A 22,683-nucleotide genomic window follows, 5' to 3' on the forward strand; every position below is an offset into this window, starting at 1 on the left:
GCAGAGCGGCCATCTTGTCGAGCTCAGTCGGGAACCAACTGCCGAGCAACGAGGGACGGTGATGCGGAAGAGAGGCCAGATGTGTTAGACGAAGGGTTTTTAATGCGCTTCCGAACTCGATTACCGCTACGTGCGAGAGGCTGTGCGATAGCGACGACGGAGCAACGACGACCATCGCGGGACTTTCGCGTGCGAAAAGGCCCGGTACATTCGATTAAAAACCTTCAGCAGAGGGGAAGCTGCGGAGGAGCGGATAGAAGAAGAGGAGGCGGCGAAGGAGGAGGAGGAGGTGGTAGCAGCAGCAGCAGCAGCAGCAGCAGAAGCAGCGGAGAAGGTTCTGGCGAGAGGCTGACGACGACTTAGCTTCTCATCGACGGAAAGGCTTGGCCGTTTCTCGGCTATAAGAGAAGAATCGCGACGCCGAGAGGCGGAGAGAGAGAGAGAGAGAAAGAGGGAGAAGAGTCAGCGCGCGGAGGATGACCGACCGAGAGAAAGTGCAGTGTCAAAGTCTGTGATAGTATTTATAAAAAAAGAAGAAAAATCTGACAACATCGGCACCTGTGGACGTGTCATCGTCGTTCTCGAAAAAGGAAGGACGAACAACCCGCGCGGAGGAAGGATATATATATATATAAATATATATATATAGAAAGATAGGCTTTATATATTTATTTATATCTGTGATATCGACGCTGATATACATCGACTTTCTTCGAGAGAAATAAGAAGAGACGAAGAAGAGAGTAAGAGAAAGAAAGAGAGAGAGAAATCGCTCCGAAGGGAGATTATATCAGTATCTTAGTGGATAGGCTTTTTTGTATATATACGACTGACTCTTTTTTATAATTATTGCCACCGGTGCGAATCACGAGAGAGCACGTACGCTCGGACAAATCTCTCGATAGTGCGAACCCACCGCGATATTCTCGGCTCTCCTTCCCGGACGTCATCGTTGGACGAGAACGAAGAGCGAGCAAAGAGGAAACATGGTGGAGAAGATTCTGGAGGAGAGAGAGGACGGCAGTCAGGAGGCCGGACGAGGTGAGAATATTAATTAATGATAATTTTCCCCTCGTCGAATATTCGACGCATAATCCTCGCGACCTTTCATTTTCTCTTAACAATTTTCCTCTCGAGGTTGTTTTCGTTTCGCGAGAATTTTTCGCTTTTTTTTTTTTATCACTTTTATAGTTGAACGCTCTCGATGTCCGATTAAGTTTCAACAGATTCATCCGATACTTTGAGAGTACGATTTTGATGTTTGTTTTGTATTTGTTTTGAAAGCCAAGTTTTTCTCTCGCTCTTTTTCTATCCGCGTCAATGTTCCTGACTCTTGGCGCGGAGAAAAAGAAGAAGGTCTCGACTCGCGCCGGAGAATCCGTCGTTAAAGTTATGACCGGCAGTTACGAAACACCTCGTATACATCGTATGTTTGTTTTGCGAGCCGGCTAACTCTGGAGTCGGCGGCGGCGGCCATTTTCACCGGTCGATGTGTAACGACCCGGGTGCAAAGGGGGGGAGGGCGAATGCTTCGCGATTTGCGTTTTCGTTAAGAGGCCGAAACTTTGGACAAGTTCAAAGAGAGAGACAGAGAGGGAGAGAGAAAGGAGGAAGATAAAAAGTTTGACGCTCGGGAATCGTCGATGGAAAAATCGAGACGCGACGAGAATACCTTGGACACAAGTACTCGCGTCGACTTGACGATTCCCTCGTCGTCGCGGAAATCGCGTCGTGAATACGAAGCGTGGCATCGACGACGGGGAGAGAACTTTCTCGACATCGACGAGTGACACTCGCGTGTCGACCGGCGATTAAACGACTAGTTGTCCCTTCCTTGTCTCTCCCTCTCTCTGAAAAGCGAGAAGAAAATTAACAAGAAATTAAATTAAATTCGTCGATCAGGAATTTGGTTCGTTGATCCTCTCGGGCGATGCAATAGCGGCAATTTTGGCGTAAACATGAGAACAGATTTCATCATGCGACCTGAGGTGGTGACGTGAACGAACCTCCCATTTATACCTCGATGATTATTATTGTAATTAATATTGCAATATTATTGTAATATTATTGTAATATTACGTATGTGCATTGATCTTTTTTATTATCATGAATGAAAATAATCTTCGCGCTCGAGATGCCTCGATGCGATTTATTGCAACGGGATGCCCGCGACTGGTTGAAAATTCGCTCGGTCCCTTCGTGCGTCGCCCGAGCGACAAGTAACGACGGTCAAGTATTCCGCAACGTCGTTCTAATAATACACGCGTTCTCTCGCGTGTGTTTACATAAACACTTTCATATCCTGCCGAGCTCTCCTTTAATCGCTTGTCAATCGAGCGAGCCGATCGCTAATTATACCGCACCGGTCTTCATTACTCCTAAAAGCGGAAACTCGGGCAGAGAGGGAAAAAATATTCCTAGCGTTTAAATTATGCAACACTTTACGCGGGCTGTTTTATGGCAAGAAATAAAAGCGCGAGCGATATCCGTAATGAAACGACGAAACGAAAAAAGTATAATCGTTCCAACACGTAATTTCTGTCGCTCGTTGACAATCCGGTTCCTTATTCGTGTTCTTATCAAAGGCTCGTCCGTTTGACGGGCACGAAAATTCTTTGGTAAATTCTTGTTGCTTGAAAGGAAAAAAAAAAAGAATTTAGAGACGAGGAAATAGGATATCGCGCCCGAATAAATATGAGAATATTTAATTCCCCCTTTTGAATTCTCCTTCTTTTTTCGGTGGCGTCGGCAAAATTATTTCGCCTTGGGATCGAATCTCGCTGACGAGAGATTTTGCGCCTCGATGCAAATCGTGCTCGAGGGGTATATTTTCGGGGCGGGAGAGACGCGCGGGTTTTAGGTTTTGCAACGTCGCTGCCGAGCTACGCGTCGTTGGCACGGTGGATTATTTTTTCGGGGGGGGGGAAAGGAAGGACGAGGGGAAGCGGGAGGGACGGAGGGGGGAAGGAGAGCGAAGTGGGTTAGTAGTGGGTATACGTGGCGATGCGATTCGGGAGTTTCGGCGCCGCGACGTGGATCCACAACACGTAGGGGAGAGACGCGGGATCGGTTGTAGGGCGATCCAACAAAGAACGTAGGGAGAGAAAGGGTCCCGGCGCGCATGTCAGCTCGGAGCGCTTTTAAAGGGAAACGCGCACGATGCTCGACGAACAAAGGGCCTCTCGCGTGACGGCCACGTCCGCTCGATCAAAACTAAGATTAGTTAAATGTTGAATTAAGAGCCCAGTCCACTCTAGCGGTATGAACAAGTGATTTTTGAGAATTAATTTTTTCAAGGATATTAGAAATCTTTTTTGGCACTTTTTATGCTTTTATTGACGTTTAAATAGTACGTCAGAATTTTTTAATCTCGGATATTTAGGTTTTTTTTTAATGCATGGTTCGACAGTGTATGATGTAATTGTCTGAAAAAACTCGGTCTAATTTTATAAGATATTTTTGGGATACCTGAACCTAATTAATTAGAGAATTTTAAAAAAATTAATAAATTTTTCTGATTTTAAGAAATAAAAAATTTTTCGAAATAAAAATTACTTTTTTTTTTTCATTTTTTTTCTAAGGATTCAATATTTAAAAAATATTTTAGGAAATCACCCTAGATCGAGTTTTTTTCATTACAAATAATTACGCGAAGAGCGACATATCGAATGTCATATGGAATCATGCATTTTTAACACGCTATGCACGGACGTTCGTATCGAACAAAAAAAAAGCTCAGTCAAAGCCAATCCAAGATTTAAAAAAAATTCTGACGTACTGTTTAAACATCAATAAAAATATATGTGAAACGTCAAAACGATCAATTTTTAATATTCCTCGAAAAAATTTCTAAAAATAAATTTTTCATACTGTTAGAATAGATATTGGTTCCTTAAGCTTTAAACCATATGTGATGACTTTGAAAATATTAGGCGCTCTTTCGATAAAAGAAATAAATGGATAGAGATATTCATCTGAATAAAAAGAAATTATCAAGTAGAAAAGAGAGGATATATATTCATAAAAAAATAAGAAGGACAATAAGATGACAATCCGAATATACGCGACCGATGACATCGCAAAAATAAGAGCGCAACTAAAGTCTTTACAAACTCTCTTGCTCTCGGATCGGGCGAATCTAGCGCGGACGGTTATACCAGCTGGAAAATGCCAAACTGTTCGGCGAGCTGATTTTCCGGAATGGAAAAGTTGGGACTCGATCGCGTGAATTTCCGCGTCACATATGCGCAGCCTCACGTAACCATAACGGCTGGAAAAAAAACCGAAAGTCACGCTCCGGCACGTCGCGTGATTATGCATACTCCCTTTTCCGCCTGACCCTCTAATTGGGCGACGACGTTCGTGTAGCGTCGCGCTTTATTCGCTTAATTTGTGTGCAATTATTAATAATACATTATTAGGCACAGTCGTGTACCTTCGTCGCGGGCCTCGAGGCTAATTGTAAGACACTCGTTTCATGCACGCTTCGTGTTTCGGGTCACTGCGAGACTTCCGAAACCGCGAAATAGTTAAGTCACTTTATTGACATTTATTCATTTATTTATTTATTAGTACATTTATTCATGTATTTATTACCTATATTTATTCATTTATTTATTAGTAGATTTATTTAGTTTATTTATTTATTCATTTATTTAGAATACGGAAGAATCCATTAATAGGAAAAAAAATATTACATTAGCGAAAATATAAATTAGAATTAAAATTAAAATTAAAATATAATAAAATTAAAATAAACATTTTTCGACAAGCATTGCTCTTCTCTAACATTCTCTTATCTCCACCGGGCGTTCACTTACCTGGGAAATTTAATTACAATTTTCAATCGCGAGCATGTTATTTACGGCTTTCACGCAAAGGAAATCCTACGGTGACGATTTTCGCGTAATCACCAGCATGTGCGCGCGGATGAATCATTATCGTGTGCGTATATCTCGCGTAAGATGGCGGCGTTCCTTTTCTGTGCCAGTCATTGAACTCTGGTGGATTCGATGTGTATGTGTCGCGCGCTGCAAGTCGTCGTCGACGGTGACGACGTCGCGTTCGCGAGGCGCACGAAAATACATTCGCCGAAATTATATGATGACGCGCGAAAATCGAGGAGAAGCGGCGCTTCCCGAAAATTGACGACTGTAAAGAGATACGAGATCGAGGAGAGCGAGTTGGACTCGAAAATCCCGAATATTTCCAGAGAGAGAGACGGAGGGATTTGTGGGAGAATTTTCGGAGACAGACGGACGGACGGACGTTTCGTGCTATTATCGCTGTCTTTACGCTTATTTTTGGATCCGCGTGAAACCCGAGTTCCTCTTTCTCTTCTCGTTTCGAGGGGCTGTTGGCTATTGTCTCGGCGCGAACACGCGTCGAATGACAATTAAACGATCCTCGAACCTTCTCATCGTGACTGTCGATGAACACTCGACGGACACGATCATCGAGTGACTTTTTTGTTTCGTTGAACTTCTCGGCTAAATGTTATCGCGAATTAAATTAATATAACTAGCTTTGACATTTTTGAAATTTCACTTCTTTTATTCCCTCTCTCTCAAACGCTTTGACTTGACCGTAACCGAGGGCCCGGTGATCGGTCATCGCGATTATCATGGACAATAAGAGAAGAGTCCCGAGACCGGCTTACAGTTACGCGTCGGGAGAAGGGGGAGGGGGGAAGCTCGTTCTCGATTCGGCTCTGATTTCTCCTCGACCCACGCGAGCGAGCGACCCGAGTGTGTCCGCTCTCGAAGGAGTGGCAGAGAGTAGAGTCTCGGCCTCGCACTCTCGGCGGGTGTATTTTATTATTCATCGCCGTTTATATATCGCGCGGCGGTCTCCGCCCACACAATCGGCACGCATCCTTTCCGCATCGTTCGAGAGACACCGCGAGTTATTAATACACGCGCGCTGCAGTTATCTCGACAAACCGCTCGAACCTCGCCTTATTATCGTGTACCTATATAACAGACTTTCGCAGGCATCTCGATCATTTTCAATTGAAACGTACACTGAGAAAAAAATCTGGTTGCATTAATTAGAATTCTGGTAGATTCAACCAGTATGTCTGTTGGAAAATGGACGAACCAGAATTCTTGTAGGAATTACCAGATGAATCTGATTAATTTCTTCCTGTTAAATTTACCAAATTTTCTCGTTAATAATACTAAACTCACCAGCACCAAGTCGTCTAAAATTTTTTCCATCTAATCTCAAAAGTCTGTTTAATATTCTGAATTCCAATAAGATTATTGGATAAATTCAATCCAGATTATTGAATAAATTATTTTAAATTTAGTTTGCTGAAAATTAAACTGATAAACAGTGATGCAAGAAGAGGATGCAGCTCAAACACACACAATCAGAGAGCTAGCGTCCTCTTTCTGGCACTACTGCTCGTAAGAGAAAAAAAATATACTTTAGATTTAATGTTAATACTAGTTCTTTATATACATTTCATGGCAAATATTGAGTACGAGTTAAGTTAAGAGTGGCTCGCCGCCTAACGGCAAGCAAAGAAGTTAATGTATTGCAAGAAATTTTATAGATTCAACCAGAAAATACTAACCAAATCCTTATAGTAAAATCTATTAAACGTTCTAGTTATAAAAAATCGAGTCTTATCATGATAACTAGAAATTATTGTTTGATTTAACCAAAATTCCTTCAATCATATACGTCTTGTTGATACAATCAAACGATTTATCTCAGTGTACGACTCCGTTTCTCCCTCGTAGCCGTAATTAGGCTTCTCTCTCGAATCGAGGATCGACCCGACGAAAGTCTCAACGAGAACGGAAATGGAAAAACTTGCCTCGGATAAGATTTTACTAAATACAGTTCACGTCCGCGATCATGTATAATTTATAATTCGAAAAGTCCTTATGATTGGTACAAATCTATTTAATACGCACACATACACTGTCTGTGAGATGATTGATGTTTATTTTTTAGATTTCCCCTCCGGTTGGCGATACAAATATCCGCTGTATATCCCCGTTAATACGAGGATCGTGAATCGCGTGCCGGTCACCCAGGTCTCGCCTTGGCGCGAATGAACTTTCCCAGCAAGAGAGCGAGAGAGAGAGAGAAAGAAAGACTAGAGAGGGAAACGCCAAACTCTCCGCACGAGCTCGTATCGGCGACCGACAGTCGTCCATTTTTAGTAGCTGAATTAGAAAGTGCGAAGAGACAGAATCTACCTATATGTGGCGTTTGTAAGGAACGATAATCGCGCGAAATCGCTGGCTTCGAATTTGACGATTCCAAGGATGGATTTTCGGGCAATTTTAATCGTTCGACCGAATTGTCAAAGGGACAAATAGTCGCCTCTGATAGATAAAATAACCAAGTATCTTTTTCATACTATCATCGTGCTTTATTTGAATTCCAAGATCGAAGCGGATAACGGGAGAGACGCGCCGAAGGTTTGGAGAAGCCGGCATTGTTGTAGCCGGAGCGGCTACAGGGAATTGTTCCCATCTTCATTTACCCGGGCTGAATCGATTACGCGCTTTCCAACCAGGGGCACAAAAGTACAGCCTCCTCTATATATACGTATATATATAATCGAGGCACCCCCTTCCATTCGGGCAATCTCCCCCCGGGCCTTCTCCCTTCCGGGCGTTTCATTACACGGGAAATATTGTCCCCGCAAAATATCCGGGAAATCCCCGAGATATTCGCGATCGGGGAAAAAATAAAAAAAATAGCAATCTTCAGCGCGACATCTCCCCCTTTTAATCGTTACTCCGTTATTTATACACTGAGAAAAAAATCTGGTTGCATTAATTAGAATTCTGGTAGATTCAACCAGTATGTCTGTTGGAAAATGGACGAAAGGACAGATTTCTTGTAGGAATTACCAGATGATTCTGATTAATTTCTTCCTGTTAAATTTACCAAATTTTCTTGTTAATAATACTAAACTCACCAGCACCAAGTCGTCTAAAATTTTTTCCATCTAATCTCAAAAGTCTATTTAATATTCTGAATTCCAACAAGATTATTGGATAAATTCAATCCAGATTATTGAATAAATTATTTTTAATTCAGTTTGTTAGAAATTAAACTGATAAAACAGTGATGCAAGAAGAGAGAGGATGCAGCTCAAACACACACAATCAGAGAGTTAGCGCCCTCTTTCTGGCACTACTGCTCGTAAAAGAAAAAAAATATACCTTGGATTTAATGTTAATACTACTTCTTTATATACATTTCATGGCAAATATTGAATGCAAGTTAAGTTAAGAGTGACTCGCCGCCTAGCGGCAAGCAAAGAAGTTAATGTAACAAGATATATTTTATAGATTCAACCAGAAAATATTAACCAGATCCTTATAGTAAAATCTATTAAACGTTCAAGTTATAAAAAATCAAGTCTTATCATGATAAGTAGAAATTCTTGTTTGATTCAACCAAAATGCCTTCAATCATATACGTCTTATTGGTACAATCAAACGATTTTTCTCAGTGTACAACTTCTTGCAATTTATTCTGGCGATTTATTTAAATCTTTTTCTCCTTCTCGTCGCGGAAAATAACGAGACGCATGCACGAGTTACGTAATCGACGTATGACATGTCGCATTATTCTACGATAAGCGTTGCAAATAGCCGGAGACGCGTCAACGTCATCTATTGGGGCGATATAATTATAACGGCGCGCGAGAGCATTATTTTAAACCTCTCTTGGAGACCAATGAGAGAGTGCGGTTATTCATAAAGACAGCGGCGTGTCGATGAATGCAAGGTTCCCCCGTGACGTGCGCGATAATCCTTTCTCTCGTAATAGTTGGAGCATCTCTTTTTTTGCCTTATCAATGGACCGATTGATTTTTCTTGCGCGGGACGCGAATAATGTTGGCTCTTAAACAGCCCGTACTCGTATGTGGCAACGGGAAGTTATCGCGGAACGAGGCGGGGATGAGAGAAAAGAATGACTAAGAATCGCGCGATGATAAGCTCACAATAATAAACGATAACGCGCGAGCCTTCGTCACGTGTGGCGGGCCGCGAGCGACTTTGTTTTCGCAAAAATAAACACACCCATGTTGCGCAACCGCGTCTTCAAACACACGTCATTACGATGCACACTTGCGTTGAGAAAGGAATGCTTTTCTTAACCGTTACTCTTAAATTAGATTTGTTTCGACGAATTGTGCACGTGGAATCTCTATTTATATTAGTTGCATAGCGAACTTGGTGGAAAATTTTCATCTTTACAATCTTGAGCTTCCTTGAGTTCATTCTTTTTTCATTAAATATTTTATATAAAAATGAATTATATCTATCATGTATTTTTCACCATCATATGTGTATTTCTATTTTTGAATAGAGGTAGTGATTTAATAGAGAAATTGCCATTTTTAAATATTTATATATTTTTCTCTACTAAATATTTCTGTTTAATAATGGAAATATGTGCGTTATAGTTAATAGTGAGAAATATATAGAAAATAAAAAATTTGAATAAAATTTATCCAATAATAAGTGTAACTCTAACTTTATATATCCAATAGAGAGAGGAAGTTGATAAAGAAAAATATATAAAATAATAAGAGCGATTCGATGAAAAAAAGAAGAAATGTTTAAAAGCCATATGTAGGTCATTTTGATTCTATCGATATTTTAATAATAGAATCTCAAAGGCTTTCATCGATAAAAAAAATGTTTAAAATTAATTTCTTAACTTTTGCTGTACACGATCATTTTCTATAGAGGTCAAGGAAAATATACATGTATACATTTTTGTTGATTTTTTCAAGCACTTTGAAGGAGATTTTAAAACTCTCAACAAGATATTATGATCCATATGCGACCAAAAACAGAGTAAAAAAATGTATTATTTACAAAGATCAGTAACATGTATAAGGAATTTTAATTTATAACATGATAGTACGCGAGAGAGAGATAATATATATCGAATTTCAGACTAACGATAAGCCTTTGTGTTTCAGGCGATGGCACCTGCCGGGATGTAGCTTCGACGGGGGAGTCCATGAGCGCGGTGCAAGCTCGTCAGGAAGAGGCAAGACGCAAGAGGCGCAGGAAGAGACGCTCCGGCTCGTCCGTGGTGTCCTCCTGCTTCCAAGGTAAATTCGCGCAGATCGACGCCGAGCAAGAAAGAAAAGGAGAGAGAGAGAGAGAGAACTTTTAGCGCTTCCTCGTCTATAGAAATTTGCGCAATCGTCCAGATCCTATCGTAAGAGAGGGAGAGGGAGAGAGGGAGGGGAGGGAGAGAGACAGAGAGAGATCGGAAGTCTCGTTAAAACGGTCGTCCTCTACTCTTCGATAACTAATTCGCACGCACCCCCCTCCTCCGTGCGTAGCGCTCCCTCCTCGCAACGATGACTTTGCTGTAGTCTTCTAGGTATGTGTGACCTTGGACAAGTGTTCGGAACGTTCGAGAAACTCGCGCAGGACGGCGATAATCGATCGCGCAGGCGGCCTGGAATTTTGCGCGACTCGCCGGCTTGTTTATAAACACCGGAAATTCGGTCCCTCTTCCATCGCCCGAGAGCGTCCCCGGCCCGAGAGTTATACTTTTCGCTTCCCTCGGGAAGCGACTTAATCATAATAATAGCGGAAAATTATCGCTTTTATTTTTGTTCAATTTGGAATTTTTAGTGGTTTTAATTCGGAGAGAAAAAATGTCAATGTCTGTACGCGAAATCGGTGGTGTTTTACACCTCTAAAACTCTAAACTGATTGTATGTACGTCTCGCAAAGAACGCGGGACAGGAATTTAATCCGAGTTGTGCGCAGCTGGCAAATACGGTTATTCGGCCACGGAGTCGCTCGCACGATCGATACACGGCTGGCCCACCGGAGAGAGAGCCACGAATTCGCTCTCCGCACGAGTTTTCGCTCTTACGAGCGTTGCCAATTTATTCGATTCCCGAGCGTTAGGATGATTTGCGAGTCGTGACACGCCGATTGTAAATTAATTGTAAATAATTTATGTATTTAATACACGTAATTCGAGCGCTTAAATTATTCATGGAGTTATTAATATTGATGCGTGCTGGTAATAAACGGAATAATTAATTAAAATAATTGAGGAGAAAGAGATAATCATCGTTTTCGATTTCATTCAATTGTAATAGCGGGGATAAAAAAGAATGGTCTTACGAAAACTTTCGACAAGTATGTTAAAACTAAATAATTGTCGAGGAAATATTAAGGTTCAAGTCGCGTGTTTTTGGATATTATTCCAGGAATAAAAGGATTTAAATAATTCAAGTTATAAAAATTAATTCTAGAAAGCAAGTGTGTGTAAATTTGTTTGATTTGAAGAATTAATTTTAGTCGTTTGAAACTAAAATAAGGGAGACTTGTAATTAGAGACATTGAATTACTACAAAATATTAATTTTGAAGTCACGCGTCAAATTTATAATTTCTCGACCGATTGCATCATCTTTTACGATCGATTCGAGAAACTTCCAACCCCTGTTGGAACTATATACGGTGTACACTATTCCTAAGGTCGATAGAAAGAGAGAGAAGGAGAGATTTGTCGAAATTTATATATTCCGCCTCGCGGATCACTGGGTCGTTAAACCATCAAAGACAATTTTCCTCAAGGATTATACCATTAGCGGCATACAATGATCGTGTCATTAAACCGAGCGATCGATTTTTCGCCGTAACGTAATTATCTCTAGATGAATCGCGGAAAGCCATTAATTGCGCGCATGCGTGGGTCGACGAACGCGCAATTTTCGCCTTCGACGCTATATTTGTTCCGCCGTTGAAATTGATGTTACGGAAAACACGAAACGTAAAGACTCGCGGAGGCATATTATCGGCTTCTGGTTGCTAGGCGCTAGCGACGCTGCCATGCGCGTGTACCCTGACGTGTATAATCGGAGCGAGAAGTGGTTGTAGGGTAGAGGGAGAGGGTGAGGGGAGAGGAGAACGGGACAACGCGGAGACGCGGCAACGTAGGCCTCGACCGGGGGTGGGGATGGGGCGCGGACGCAGCGACGCGCGGAGGGTCCCTCCGAGAGGAAGAGGAGGAAAGGAGCCGCGCCATAGCTCCGGTCGCGGACTTCCGAGAGAGAGGGAAAATTCGGTGTATGTGCGTCGTAGTTCCACGCTCCGATCTCGGCCACCCCCTCTCGACCTTGACATTGACTGCCCGTCGGAGCAGGACAACATCGCGCTGTCACGCGCGTTGCGCGTTTACGAGAGACGCAGCCCATCTGAATCAGAGGATAATTGGGCATAACAATGCCGATAGCAGCGCGTAATCGACAAAAATCGATCGATTTCTTCTTTCATTTTCCCTCCTCTCCTCTCTCGACAACACTCGGAATTTATTCCGGTCGAAGAAAAACAGATGCTCCGTCGTTGGATGCGTTTAAAAAAAGAAAAGAACCGTCGTGAAAGGAAAGAGTCGCCGATGGACGTTTCGATCGATTCAATGTATTCTTTCTCTTGCCGAGTGACAATATGACGTAGCACGTAATTACCGTCGATCGCGTGCTCGTACAATCGTATTCCACGCCAAATGAATATCGCATTGATTCATCGCGATGAATCTATTGCGTTTGCGGAATCGAAAGGTTGCAATGTTTCTCGTTCTAATAATTTTTATGAATGCGACTTGCGAAACTTGTCGTCGAGTATACATGACAAAAATTGCCGCAATAGTAGAATAGATATATTAAAATACGTACAACATGAAATCATCTAACAAAAGCGCTTATTTTTTTTAATTTTCTCCTTTTTTTCCTTTAATAAAACCGATTTGATTCAACTTGTATGGTTATTACAGAATTGTACAAGCTGACCGGAGAAGTTCTCGGGGAGGGTGCTTACGCTTCGGTCCAGACCTGTACGTCCCTCTATACGGATCTCGAGTACGCCGTAAAGATCATCGATAAGATTCCCGGACACGCGCGTGCTAGAGTGTTTAAGGAAGTCGAAACGTTCCATCATTGCCAGGGCCATCCAAACATCATACAGCTGATCGAGTTCTTTGAAGACGAGGAGAAGTTCTACCTCGTATTCGAAAAGATCAACGGTGGCCAATTACTGAATAGAATTCAGGAACGGGTTCACTTCACCGAGAGAGAAGCGAGTCAAATCGTCAAAGAGATTGCGAGCGCGCTAAACTTTCTTCATAAGAAAGGTAATTTTAAATAATGAAGACGAAGCGATTTAATGAGTAAGATTTAAATTGTCGGACAAAATATTGATTCACGTTTTCTTCTGTATGCGTATTCAGGGATCGCTCATAGAGATCTCAAGCCCGAGAACCTCTTGTGCGTGTATCCGGACAAGTTGACGCCAATCAAGGTATGCGACTTTGATCTTGGATCAGGTATCAAGTTCAACTCGCTGTCTAGTCCTGTGGCAACGCCGCAACTTTTGACGCCAGTGGGCAGCGCCGAGTTTATGGCGCCGGAAGTAGTCGAGGCATTCATCGGCGAGGCCAATTATTACGACAAACGTTGCGATCTCTGGAGCCTTGGTGTCATCATGTATATTCTGCTCTGCGGCTATCCGCCCTTTTACGGCAACTGCGGCACTGACTGCGGTTGGGGCAGAGGGGAAAATTGTCAGGCCTGTCAGGAATTGCTGTTCACCAGTATTCAGGAGGGCAGATACGAGTTTCCCGATAAGGAGTGGAGATGCATCTCCGAGGACGCGAAAGATTTGATTAGAGGCTTGCTCGTCAAGGAAGCACATCAGAGGTTCAGCGCCGATAGTATTTTGAAACATCCTTGGATTAATCCCGGGCCGATTTCCGTTGAAACTGGTGATCGATCGCTCACCACACCTCATATCATAAGGTAAGTTTACCTAGAGTCGAGTTTGTCTCTCATTCTTCACTTCCATTAATCGTTCTATTCTTAAGTGTAACGCATTTGCATTCGTCTTTAGGAGGAACAACTCCGCTAGAGAACTTTCAGCGTTCGCTGAGTCCGCAATGGCTGTGAATCGTGTGGTACTTCAGCATTTCTCTCTAAATCTCGAGGAGCTGGCGGAGAACCGGGAACCTAGACTGTCTACGTCGTCGACCGACGACGACAATCATCCGTACGGTCACATATCCGACTCGAGCAGCGAGTTATCCGAGAACAGCAAGCACTTGACGCATTCTTCTAGCGAATTTGACGGTATGCGACAAAAGTCGTGTTCCGTGCGCTCCAGCGTCGATTTGAACGAGTCCAAGATCATCGGCAAGAATCGCATCATAGGTAAAGACTCGCTGCAAAATTTGTTTGGGCTGTCACCGCCAACCGAGAGTCGTCTGATGCAGCGCCGTTTGAAGGCACGCTCCGATCTACTCGAACGTCAGACTGGCAAAGCGGTAATTGCGTCTCCGAGTGGCTGAGAGAGCGCAGTAGTACCGCCCGCTCTTTCTCATTACAGTATCACTTGTCTCTTTGTAGCTACGTGAGAACGATGTACAATACTTTTTTCCAAGGCTTAGGAAGCTAATGTGTAGCGTAAGTCGAGTCTCTGATTCTACGCGGATATAACGAGAACAGGCTCAATCCATTTACGGTAGTGACGACAGCGATAATAATCGAATAAAAAGTATTTTCGCCGCGAAAAATGATCGAAAAGAATATCTCACCGTTATCTTTTCTTTCTTTTCAATAAGCTTCTTTTGTTTTAAACCTTTGTTTTTTTAGCAGACAATTTGATGACAAACAGATTGTTTTTCTTTCCAAGATAAAATTTCAGATATCCCCTATTAATTGCAAATTGATTAATAACATGACATATACATACAGTTGTAACATTGCATAGTATAGCTATTATTAAAATAATGAATAAAAAATATAAAATAAGAAATTTTCGGTTAGAATGTAAATCTTGATTATAATATAATATGCACTTGTAAGTGTGCATTAAAAGCGTGCACCTTGCGATACGTAAGAAAAACATTTAACATTATCGATAAAAAAAAAAATGAAGATATTGCAGTGTGACTTGACATTGCGCGTCAATAGATCTTGGAAATAAAAACAAATCTGATTTCATCATCATCGCCTAATCTTCGTGTAAAGCTGCGTGTTGCTCGTTACTCACGCAGTTACATATTATTATATATTGCACAGAGCTATCTACACGACACGCGCATCTAACATTATATCACTCATGGATGGAAAATCGACTTTATATTTTATTCATCCATATGTCAACATTTATATGCAAACGAGTCAACATTGCAAAGCATTCTGAGGAAGTAAATTAGTTCGAAAGTACATTGATGCGTCGATTCTGACGCAATCTTAAGCCGGGAGCACAGGTTTTTCCATAGGCGCATAACCATAAGCGTAAGGAAATTGATTGGTCCACAAGTATATATGCATAAGAAAATGAACCAATCAATTTTCTTATGCTTATGGTTATGCGCTTATGCAAAAATCTGTGCTCCCCGCTTTATTCTTTCGTTACGTATCAGAAACGTACGTTGAAACAAAAATACGCGCGTTCACGTGTAGACAGATTAACAAAAAAAAAAAAAAAAAAGAGGAGAAAAGTGAAGACCGTCGTGATCGTGATAGTTCGTGTGTTATTCTAACGCACGCGAATACTTTATTACGTAAATATTCTTTTTTTTTTATTTGTTTGCGAAATCCCCTTCAGTTAAAAAGAACAAAAAAAAAACAAAAAAAAATCGACGAACATAATTGACGCAAGGCGAAAAAGATGTTCCTTTTATTGCTTTTTTGATATTGTTTCAAGTATATTCGAGCCATAATATACACATACATACATATATATTATATATATATTCTCGAACGAAATAAACGAGTGAATGTCTCAGCCCACAGGTGCAGATTATAGTTTGCTCATATATAGAGATAAATAGAAACGCGATAGATCGTAAGTCAATGCAAGATTTCAAAGCGACATTCAAAGGGTGGAATCACGAAAGTGGATGAAAAGAGAGAATGAACTGCTCTAGCTTCGTTTGCAATTTCGCATTTTTGTGTATTAAATCACGAGATAATGTTTATCGATATAATGATGTTATATATTTTCGTAGAGTTTTATTGACCCTAAATTTGTTTTATATATAACACTAGTCCAACCCGCGATAATGCTTTGTATTCTGTTTTTACAAATTATTTGCATTCTTCTAAATTTTTCCCGCTATAATTATGCACGAATTCGTGAAACAAAAAATTGTGAGAAATTTCACTTTGATTTTTATAAAGATAAATCATCGATACTTTTTTTTCTCTTGATTTAGAGGAAAAAAAATACATATACAAAGAATTGCTCTTATTCACTTCTTGCTGATGCGGTGGACCGATTTTACTCAGGGCAGCTGGGAGACCGCTGCGTACGTTATTCTACATAAACATACAATTTGAAAACTGGGAGAAAATGTTAAGAGCTATTTGTGTGTGTAAAATTTACAAAATGCAGTCCCTCCATAAAGCTAATATCAGCAATTGCGTCAGCATTCGCTTCAAGATTTCAGGAAGGATCTTGTAATTTTGAAAGAGAACAGATGAAAGATTGGGAGGGCTGCAAATGTGTAATATGCGTTTGTACATTATAATTGCATCATTGGAAACTTTCTTAGAAAGTCATTCGCTTGCTGTAGGCAGGTACGGCTTTTGTCAACTTCTGTCTTCTTTGTACTTTGTAAGTACCAGTAAGATAAAGATTAGTGTTTATAGCGCGCGCGCAGATAGAAATGAGATTTTATATACATATGTGTATATGTATATATATACATGTATATATACACATATATATTTGAAAATTTCCGTGTAAATAGAAGAGCTACGATATAGAGGTACGGAAAGCAATATACAATGCGGGCTCTCTTATATAAGGGAGAATGTTGAAAGATTATAATATATATATTTATCGGCCTCTTTGCGCAAAGCCAAAAAAAAAAAAACACTTTGTTCCTTAATCAGCCGTAGTGTGTCAGAAATTATCGTAAAAATTAATTTCTCCCGCTTGTCTTTTTCCTACTTTGTCTTGCGCAAAGTTCTATACGATATACAACTCATGTCAAGCAATTAAGCGTACGCTCGAAAATCTCCAAAATTATTATCTTTTTCCTATCGGATCGCAAAAGAAAGAGAAAAATATTTTTTTCTTGTATCGAGCGTGCGTATAAAATATCAATATAAGCTCGAATGTATAAGTGAATGCTCTTTAATAAAAGGACGAAACAGGAAAGAGGTAATATATATATATATATAAATATATAAGAAGGTATATAAAAAAAAGCGTGTGGAGTAAATGTCGGAGTGTGCAGAGCGTAAGGAAAAAAATATAAAAGGAAAAGAAAAAAATATACAAATGGCCATAATACGCAGATCTGTAAGCGTAACGAGTTTAAGATTGTATAATAAAATGCGAGAGTACACTAGATGTGTGTGTATGTATGCGCGGATGTGTGTAAGGTTACGAATGAAGAGATAAGAAACGTGTGAAAAAACTAAAACTAATTACTAGCCTTTAAGAAGAAAAAAAGCACCTTGTCATAAGTTTATATAGCATAAAGGTTCCGCTGAGTCATACCGACCAGAGTATCAGATTGTTGTTTACTTTGATCCCTTTACATCTTCACGCATCTATCTCGATACAAACGAATCGATTTGTAATAGATTTTTGTTCGCCCACATACACATGCACGCATCATGAGAGTTGAAAAAAAAAAACAATGATGTAACGTATCGAAGATTGAAATTGTGATAATGCTTTTCGCGCGCCGTGGCTGGACCATATATAATGTTTGAATACTCGGTATAGCGCAGCGGTCGGCCAGCTACATACACGCAAAATGCGAACGCTATCATTCTCATTTTTCTTCCCTGTAATACGCAGAGCGAATGCTGTATAAGTTGTTTGCGGAGCGGCGATTATAGGATGTAACCCATGGTTCGTGTCGTGTTCGCGTCATGCCCGTCACACATCCATGTAGCGCGAAAGATTCTGGAGCGAGGAAGAACGGAACCGCGATGCGAGGGAAGGAGTTTTCATACAGTTTTTTTTCCAAAAAAGGAACAAAAATAATGATCACGTCATACATCTCGAACGATACGCATCGCATCCCGTTCCTCTCATCTTCTTCTGCCCGCAAACTCTTTGTCGAGTCTTTTTCCCGCGAGATTCGCGCGATCGACACATATCTTTACGAAAAAGAGAGCGCATTTTTTCTCTCTATGAAGGGAAAAAAATACATATTATCATGCACGGGCTATTTGTACGCGCAAGATCATCGCCCGATGATCTTTGCTTTCAGATGAATATTCAATCTGTCGGAGAACAAAAAAAAAAAAATGCGGCGACTCGACACGAACAGATTTCGATCGCACTTTTCATATTCTTGTAATCATAGTCGATATATATATATCGATCGAAAAGTGGGATAGTAAGAGAAAAAAAAACTTGCAGAATGTAAATAAGATTTATCTAGTAGCTATAGTGCCTATATCCTAAAAAAGAGTAGATCGATAGCGCTCCCCGAATTTTACCCTACTCCCTTCATCTCCCTCCTCCCCCCGCATCTTTCCACACTTGTCCTTCCATCCCTCGAACACAAGACATCCCCTTTTCGCGATCTTATCTAAAATTGATTTTCCACTTCCCGGGTCCTTGTATAATCGAAGCATTCATCCTCCGCATCCCCTTCTCCCACGTCACACGCTCCCTTCTTCCACGCGTCCCAAGAAAAAAAATTGTTATAAAACGGAAAATGGCCAAAAAATATTTTTTATTTTTCATACCCACTTGTATGTAGGATATATAACGATATATTTTTTTGACACGGTTGAGGAGACATGGAGATTGCGAAGAAAGGGAAGCGGCCGTATCGCATTCTCGAGCTCTCTCTCGACATTTCGTTGGAAATTATTCCGAGAGAGATATCGGGGAGTGCGATAGCTTCCCTTTCGTTTCTTGCGTTTGGTGCGATATCTTACTGCTTAGTATTAGATGTTTTTGTAAACCAGAGTCGCTCTTCAGTTCAGCGAAAGAGAGTGAGAGAGAGAGAGAGAGAGAAAGAGAAAACGTTCAAGGGCTAAAATCCACTTGATAACGAGCTCACGTACAATTTTCTATTATGTTACAGAAAAATATTCAACACGCATGTTTTCCCGTCCTCTTTTTTTCTGTAAAGGAAATTAACGAATCGAAATTCTTTTCAATTTTACCGTAAGATTTGACCGATAAAATGAAATGTTTGCCATGCCACCGGTATCTTCTTCAAGCATATAAAACAAGAGCGATTGTCGAATTCTAAATGTTACATCGCAAGTCACATCGTGAGCAGGAGGCGCTAATTTTTCGACGTACTTTTATTCGTATTTAAGTGGCACGCGTTTTAGCCTAGCGAAACATGTAAATGTTGAGACTGGATATTACGAACGTACAAAAGAACCTTTATTATATCTATAAACTATGTAAAACATGTTGATCGCTCCACGATTCACAATCATCGCGTCCAAGAAAAAAAAAAAATGCTCGCGTGAGACGAGTTGGTTTCGATTTCCGAGCAACAATTCCTACGACCCGAATTATTTATAAATCTGATTGCGAACAACTAGGCAATGGCGTGATTCGAAAAAAAAAAAAACTTTGTCATTAATCCCTCATGATTGATCATTAAAATGTATATTTTTTAAGTGAAATATTAAAAAAAATTTACTTTATTACATAATCTCTTTGACACATACACATGCACAGGCATCCCTCGATATTGCACTTTATTTTTATTTTCTCGATTTATTTAGCGTACGATAAAGCCATTGTTTTGTGATCGAGACGCTCATGTCAGTCGAATTAATCTCAGAGAGATCACGATATATAAGCGATACATAAGCGAGTACGTGAGAAAGAATGTTAAATTTCTTTCGCGATTAATTCTCGGAAAGTCAATGTTATCGATAAACGAAATGCAAAACAAAGATAAAAATTAGCCAAAAATAAAATAAAATATATCCTATTGGAATTTGAAAATTTCGCTCTCGAGACTCCGAGGATTAACGCCTCACAATCTCGTAAAGTTATGTACGATAACTTAGAGAGGTCTTAGCTCAAGGCATAGATAGATTTGTGTAAAATCGTGTCCATGTCGAAAGAATTCGTTAAAAGTAGAATGTAGACGCGAAAGTGAGAAATTTATAATTGGATTAAATTAAGATAATATGTCGGGACAGATCGACTCGAGTGTGATTTCTGACGCATTTCTATTCCGGCAGGGACAACGTGAATTCGACATGGTCGCGGTTCCAGAGCACACTGACGTGAGAGATGACCGAGAGATCGTCAGATTTAATTTCGTACGTACACGCCGTCCTTGCGCGTCGATATTCCAGTCGGCCACAAGCGTATATACGAGTACAAATCCTTAAACTTTCGTGTTAACATCCATATACGCGGGATGTCTCCTAACGAGCGTAACAAATTTTCGTCGGGAAGGTCATTTCGAGTAAAAGAAGAAGTAAAAGTGAAATGTCGTATTCCTACTCTAAATAGTCGTGATATCTTTTCCCCGCGAGATACAGTCGAACCTCTATATTCTTAACTCTTGTCCTTCGTCTGAATGCCTTCTCCTACGATCTTCCCCCGTTTCTTTGCGATCTGGCTACCTGGAATGAAAATGTGCGCGTGATTAAAAAAAAAAAAAGACATTTTCACGGACACTCGCATGGACTACATTGGAACAAAAGTGGGGAGGGAATAAGAGTGAAACAGTGAGAGAGTGTATTGAGAATAGTGGGAAGTGTTTGGGCCTCGATGGGCCAAAAATACAGAGGTACGACTATAACTATTCCGAGAAATTATATCGATGCTTTTTACACTTTTTATAAGACACTCTGTACATCGGTGAAAACGATCGGGCGGATATATACGATCGACGTATCTTGAACTCTATTCTTGACACATCTATCTATTTTTAATTATTCGAAAGTCCGCAAGTTTAATTTCCTTTATTTTTTCTCTATCGATCAATTTTAATCATGGAGATAATGATACTCTTTCTTTTTTATATTTTAAATTGATCGCTTCATTTCACGCCAATCATTAGAAAGAATAGAGAGATATCGCCTAGTCTCCCGACTTGCTAAAGATATAAAGATTCGATTATATATCCGACCGATTTCTAGTTATTGATCCATCGGATCGTTTCTTTTTCAAAGGAAATGATACCGATTTATTCTCCCCTTGGACTAAATGAAAAGTCGCATTTCACTAGCCTCAGTCAACAACGAAAAGCTCCACTGAAAGCTGAAGGATATTTTCGGATCAGTTAAAATCCTATAGAAAAATATTGTAGCTTTGGGGATACTTTCACCGGAATTAAATTGGATACGCAATTTAAATACGGCCAATTATAAGGAACCAAAAAAAAAAAGGAGGAATCGGTGAGGGAAGATACCTAATATCCTCCTATCCGGAAGAAACACTGCCGATCGCGCAAAACGCTTCCCATCGTCCCACGTCAAAACGATCGGGAAGCGAACCATAAATCCTTCTCCGGTATCCTTGACAAGATCTCAAGTATTTTTCTATAAGGACTCGAGATGCTCTTCGTGATAAAATCGTAAGGAAATTCGTCCTCGATATCAATCAGCAACCAGCGATCGCGTGATAAGAATCTACCTTGTTGACCTTTTTCGATATTTAATTGCAGTTACACAGTTTCGAGATTAACGAGATCCGTTGTTGATAAATCTTGAAACTATTCTATGAGAGAGAGAGAGAGAGAGAGAGAGAGAGAGAGAAAGATTGAGAGAATGTCATCAGAGTGATCCTCTAATTGCTACGTACTCTTCGATTACGCAACAACCGAGTTATTGTCATATATCAATAGTATGTCCGTAGTAACAGCGACTCATACGTCACCATATAATGATATCGCGAGCTTTCTCGTATCACTATACCATCTCTCGTTGCTACCAAGGTGGTGATGCAACCGAGTTCTTAGAACCTTAGTTCTTCGATACTGTACAAAGTACTGAGAAACTTGAGAGAAACGATCGTGATATTTGATGTGTGTGAGTTAACGTTATATCAATGGCCGATCTTGGAGAATTTACAAAGCGTTACAAAGTTGCGAAGCGAGTTTACTTAGACGTGATTACCGCGTATAAGTTGTACGTAAGGAAACGTAACGACTGTAACGTCCTGTAATCCTACGATAATTGCGAGTCAATAAGAGGATGCTGAGAGAAATACTTCTTTTGTATTATACGAGAAAACACGAACGACAAGTACAAGAGAGACTGAGAGTATGTGTGTGAGATAGAGAGAGAGAGAGAGAGAGAGAGCACGTGAGTAAGACCAAAACTTTATCGAGAAAGAGAAAGAGAGGGAGAGAAAGAGATATTTTTGTTTTCTTGTGCGAAAAAGAAAAACATAAAAACAGTCGCCTTTTCTCTTCTCGAGAACTTTATTCATTGAGACGTAGACGTTTAATCGGTAAATAGAGGCATGAGCAGAGATAACGCGCGGATGTTAACAACGATAAGAGGTGAGAACAGGTATTAAGATCGATAAGAGGAAAACGCGAAAGAGAATCGAAAGATTTGTAATATCGGTGCGTCAGATTTAATCATTATTAGCCACATACTTTACTGGAATATATGAATTATGGAAAAAAAATTGAAAAAAAATAAAGAGAGAGGCAAGTATGAAAAATTGTTACGTTCCTCGAAATCTCCCTGATC

General features: G+C 40.4%; 2 protein-coding genes and 2 long non-coding RNA genes across 4 annotated transcripts in view; 3 read left to right on the forward strand and 1 right to left on the reverse strand.

The window, feature by feature from the left end:
• On the forward strand, positions 1-17,541 carry LOC145973028 (MAP kinase-interacting serine/threonine-protein kinase 1). The gene is made up of 5 exons (XM_083102155.1): positions 1-1,041; positions 9,971-10,105; positions 12,795-13,151; positions 13,248-13,815; positions 13,907-17,541. Exons 1-5 carry the CDS (start codon positions 987-989, stop codon positions 14,358-14,360), a joined length of 1,569 nt encoding a protein of 522 aa, XP_082958281.1. The 5' UTR covers positions 1-986; the 3' UTR covers positions 14,361-17,541.
• Positions 6,432-8,661, forward strand: LOC145973034 (uncharacterized). Its single transcript, XR_014439337.1, has 2 exons — positions 6,432-6,903; positions 6,967-8,661. It is a non-coding gene; the product is annotated as an uncharacterized LOC145973034 (long non-coding RNA).
• LOC145973033 (uncharacterized) overlaps positions 15,368-22,683 on the reverse strand; it is a 10,495-nt gene continuing 3,179 nt past the window's right edge. The window contains exon 5 of the long non-coding RNA XR_014439336.1: positions 15,368-20,601. This is a non-coding gene — a long non-coding RNA (uncharacterized LOC145973033). The remainder of the gene's footprint in view (positions 20,602-22,683) is intronic.
• The window catches only part of LOC145973029 (uncharacterized), a 4,514-nt gene continuing 1,631 nt past the window's right edge, over positions 19,801-22,683 (forward strand). Inside the window, exon 1 of the mRNA XM_083102156.1 lies at positions 19,801-22,640. The gene's annotated coding sequence lies outside the window, so the exon portion shown is untranslated. The remainder of the gene's footprint in view (positions 22,641-22,683) is intronic.

The sequence above is a fragment of the Camponotus vicinus genome, unplaced genomic scaffold, assembly GCF_025532165.1.
Source record: "Camponotus vicinus isolate PSW18456_S1 unplaced genomic scaffold, iyCamVici1.0 SCAF_6, whole genome shotgun sequence".
Taxonomy (NCBI): Eukaryota; Metazoa; Arthropoda; class Insecta; order Hymenoptera; family Formicidae; genus Camponotus; species Camponotus vicinus.